Source organism: Palaemon carinicauda, chromosome 1, assembly GCF_036898095.1.
Source record: "Palaemon carinicauda isolate YSFRI2023 chromosome 1, ASM3689809v2, whole genome shotgun sequence".
Taxonomy (NCBI): Eukaryota; Metazoa; Arthropoda; class Malacostraca; order Decapoda; family Palaemonidae; genus Palaemon; species Palaemon carinicauda.
The window spans coordinates 140,765,282-140,770,038 of record NC_090725.1 but is presented as its reverse complement, the minus strand read 5'-3'; the positions used below and the strand labels follow the sequence as shown (position 1 = coordinate 140,770,038).

At 47.2% G+C, this 4,757-nt stretch overlaps 1 protein-coding gene across 1 annotated transcript; it reads right to left on the bottom strand.

Annotated features, from left to right (window-relative positions):
• Nucleotides 1-3,142: 3,142 nt before the first annotated feature.
• LOC137615367 (uncharacterized) lies at nt 3,143-3,622 on the bottom strand. The gene has a single exon (XM_068345223.1). It carries the CDS (start codon nt 3,620-3,622, stop codon nt 3,143-3,145), a length of 480 nt encoding a protein of 159 aa, XP_068201324.1.
• Nucleotides 3,623-4,757: the final 1,135 nt, after the last annotated feature.

The window sequence follows — 4,757 nt, the reverse complement described above, 5'->3', positions numbered from 1 at the left end:
CAGACAGTCTCTCTTTAGTTTCCAATTCTTCCCTTAAAAGTGATTTGGGAATTATAGGCAGTTTCTCATTAAACTGCTCATCTCCTATGTCTTTATGTAGCTTTCCAATAGTAAAAGTATGTTGAACATCCTCCCAAGTGTGCGAATCATAAAGAAGGGCTAGGGAGACAGGTTTGCACTCCTCTAGCTCTGGCAATGGTCAACCCTCCACTACTGCTTTCGTTACAGCAGGCACAAGGGACAGGGAAAGGGTGGTGATGGGAGGCTCAGAAATTGGTAAGGCGTGGCCTGACTGCCCCATAGAACAGGAATAGTGCTCTAAGGGGTCTGCAGTGATAGGGCACAGAGGACAAGTCCTCACAACCAGCCATAGCCTACCAAAAACTAAGAGGGAAGCCTGAGAATGGGTAAGGCGGCACAAGGGGGTCTACCTGTCACTATTAGAACAGGGGGTAATGCATTCCAATGGGTAAACAAGAAGTAGACACAGGGAACAAGTTCCCAAGACCTGTGCCACCTCCCAAACATATAGGCTAAGTGGAAAGTGAAAACAGTCACCCTAGGACAACTCTAAAACACTATCCAACTCCCAAAGGGACCTTCAGGAACTCAGCTGCCTGCTCTAAGGAGTCGACAGCATGGGAGGATGGGCAGCCTCAAGGAACCAGTAAGTTTAGGTGATAAAAGGAGATGGTGCACAAGTGTAAAATCACCAAGTATGGCTGCCGGCCATGGTGGAGCTAACCTAAGTTAATGCTGATAAAAAAACACTTAAGTAACACCATAAAAAAGGGGTTGGGATACCCATAATCATACCAAACTGTAAAATAATAATGTAAAACATATTCCTACAATAAAATGACTAGATAACTAAGCATTTCTGAGCTATTTGGATACATGATGAAACGACACTGACTGGATGCCGGCCACAGATGATAAAAGGCATGTAAATCGAATGAAAAACAGGGTGAAGACACATAATTCTCCAGCACACAAGAAAAGGGTGCTCAACTTAGCCAATGAGGAAGAAGCTGAAGCATCCATGATTGCTAAATCACTCAAAAAGCTAAGAAAACAGACAGAAAAACTCCAAGCAACCGTCCAAGATGGCATCTGCAAAAAGGAATGGATCAACAGGAAATGTGTCAGTTGTAGCACACTGAGATCGGGAGTTGTAACGGCCCTCTCACCCACGTATCCTACCCTATTCCTTATCCTTCAAGACAAGGTTAACTGTATTCGGGGAAGGATAACCATAGCTTGTTATTAACACGTCTCTGATTTATACATGATATCTCTTGGAATATATATATATATATATATATATATATATATATATATATATATATATATATATATATATATATATATATATATATCATCATCATCTCCTCCTATACTTATTGACCCAAAGAGTCTCATCAGAAAGAAGATTCATTGGCTAGATACATCAAAGGATAGCCAGTTCCTTGTGATGCGCAGTGCCTATCTAACTAAGGCAATTGACTAATGCCGGTTCATACTAATTCTAGTAAGATCAACCACCAGGCATCAGGAGTAAAAGCCGAAGAGACAGTTTGTCCATCTCCTTAAACCCAATCCGTTTTCCTGTTGCCAATGATTTCATCGAGATTTAGGGGGCACATTTCCTCCACACCCAAAGCTCTCACTACTCCACCAGGTAGCTCATCCACTTATATAACCGCTGGCAAACATAGATTATGTATAGTGAATCATGGATTGAATTGCAAAAGTTGATAGACGAATTGAATAGAGAAAGCAGAAATGTAAGACTGAAAATGAATATGAGGTAAAACTAATATAAGATAATGTTCACTGAAAATGCAGAGATGCAACAAATAAGAATTCTTTGATACCCTGGACGGCTTCCGCAATGCTTCCCACTTTTGTTCGTAATACATCAGCCACACATTCTCAATACACATGTCATTCATACGATTCATATTCGCACAGTATTGCGGAGAGAAAGTGCGTTTTGCTGTGAATGCTTGCAAATGGCTGGAAACCAGAAAAATTGGCATCCTGGATTAATTCTTATTTCATCCATAGTTCTGTGGGACATACCCTAAAGGTTTGACAAGAAAATTGAAAAGTGCTAATTCTTTGATCATTCATTTGTATAAATTCGCTGCTCTTTTGCTTTTAAAAAGGATGAGAGTAATACAATCTTTAGCCATTATAAAACAATTTATTACAATTTATTGTGTCGTACAGTGGTAAATAACAGATTCCGATACATATGAGACTGAATTGCAAACTGAATAAATGAATAGATTACTGTAACCTATATCTGTCATATCCACAGAAGCTCTTCAATTTTTATTGAGTTTAAACTGTAATGAAACATCATTACAATGACCCTAGTTTAAATCAATATGTGGCAAGACACAGATACATGATCACTTATCATTTATAGACTTACATTAAGTGGGCCTACAGATGAGGAGGTAACTTGTAATAGTTGGTTTTTAGTTATCTCTAACAATGGAGATGTTTCCTGTATTTCAGTGTACGGAATTGTTATATAACTGGGAGCTAGGGGTTACAAGCAGTAGTTCTTAGAATAATGCAAATACGTATAATTGGATTTACAATAAAGGACTACGTCCTTTCATTGAAGAGATTTTTCTAGAAATCTAATACAGGATCATTTGGAAATATAATGTTTGACATTATTCTTTTACAGCTAAACCTTGCCAATCTTAAAAGGTAAAATGATCAGAAGGAGAATTTCAATAGCCCTATTTCTGTTCTCCAGCTTTGTTTGTTGTCACCGCTGTCACACGGACCGTTTGCCCATTTCTTACTCCAACTGCGGCACCAACGCCAACAGCTCCTCCGCTTCCCACTCCATAACTCCCGCCCCCACCACCTCCTCCACCAGCACCTACTCCTCCTCCAAATCCACTTCCACCTCCTCCTCCTCCTAATCCTCCTCCTCCTCCTAATCCTCCTCCTCCTCCTAATCCTCCTCCTCCTCCTCCTAATCCACCTCCCCCACCCCCAAATCCACCTCCACCGCCTCCTCCAAATCCAGCCCCACTTCCACCTCCAAATCCACCCCCACCCCCAGAACCTCCTCCTCCAAATCCACCCCCACCACCAGCAGCTCCTCCACCTCCTATTCCTCCTCCACCACCACTTCCTCCTCCTTGTCCACCACCACCAATGCCTCCTCCTCCTCCACCTCCAAACCCTCCACCGCTTCCTCCACCTTGATGCGCTCCTCCTCCTCCTCCTCCTCCACCTCCAAACCCTCCACCACTTCCTCCACCTTGATGCCCTCCTCCTCCTCCACCTCCAATGCCTCCACCTCCAGTGCCTCCACTGCCTCCTCCACCGAATCCTCCACCACTTCCCCCTCCCTGATGTCCTCCTCCTCCTCCACCTCTATGACCTCCTCCTCCTTTTCCACCACCACTTCCACCTCCATGACCACCACCTCCGCCACCTCCTCTTCCACCACCTCCTCCATGACCACTACCTCCTCCACCTCCTCTTCCACCCCCTCCCCCATGACCACCACCTCCCCCTCCTCCTCTTCCACCACCTCCCCCATGACCACCACCTCCTCCACCTCCTCTTCCACCCCCTCCCCCATGACTACCACCTCCTCCGCCTCCTCTTCCACCACCTCCTCCACCTCCCCTTCCACCACCTCCTCCACCTCCTATTCCACCGCCTCCTCCACCTCCTATTCCACCACCACTTCCCCCTCCTCCTCCAATTCCTCCACCACTACCAGATCCACCGCCACTTCCACCTCCTCCCCCAATTCCTCCACCCCCACCAGATCCACCTCCAATTCCACCTCCTCCCCCAATTCCTCCACCCCCACCAGATCCACCTCCAATTCCACCTCCTCCCCCAATTCCTCCACCCCCACCTATTCCACCACCACTTCCCCCTCCTCCTCCAATTCCTCCACCACTACCAGATCCACCGCCACTTCCACCTCCTCCCCCAATTCCTCCACCCCCACCAGATCCACCTCCACTTCCCCCTCCTCCCCCAATTCCTCCACCCCCACCTATTCCACCTCCTTTTCCCCCTCCTCCCCCAATTCCTCCACCCCCACCAGATCCACCTCCTTTTCCCCCTCCTCCCCCAATTCCTCCACCCCCACCTATTCCACCACCACTTCCACCTCCTCCCCCAATTCCCCCACCCCCACCAGATCCACCACCACCTCCAAGTCCTCCTCCTCCTCCAATTCCACCACCCCCACCCCCACCTGGACTTCCTCCTCCTCCACCTCCAAGTCCTCCTCCTCCTCCTCCAAATCCACCACCCCCACCAAAACCACTACCACCACCGCCACCTCCAAGTCCTCCTCCTCCTCCTCCAAATCCACCACCCCCACCAAAACCACTACCACCACCGCCACCTCCAAATCCTCCTCCTCCTCCGAATCCACCACCACCACCACCACCACCAAGTCCTCCCCCTCCAAATCCCCCACCAAATCCTCCCCCTCCACCACCTTCTCCTTTTCCACCTCCGCCTCCTCCTCCAAATCCTCCCCCTCCCCCAAATCCACCCCCTCCCCCAAATCCACCGCCTTTAATTAAGCTGCCTAAATCTAACTTGGGAGGGCTATTTCTCCGTCTTCTTGTAAGATCCCTGGCAGCTCTTACTTTAGGAGAAATCTTGGTCATTTCATCGTTATTTGATTCTCCTTGAAAAACAACTAGAACCTCTCCATGTAATTTCTTGAAACTAGGACTGCTAGATTG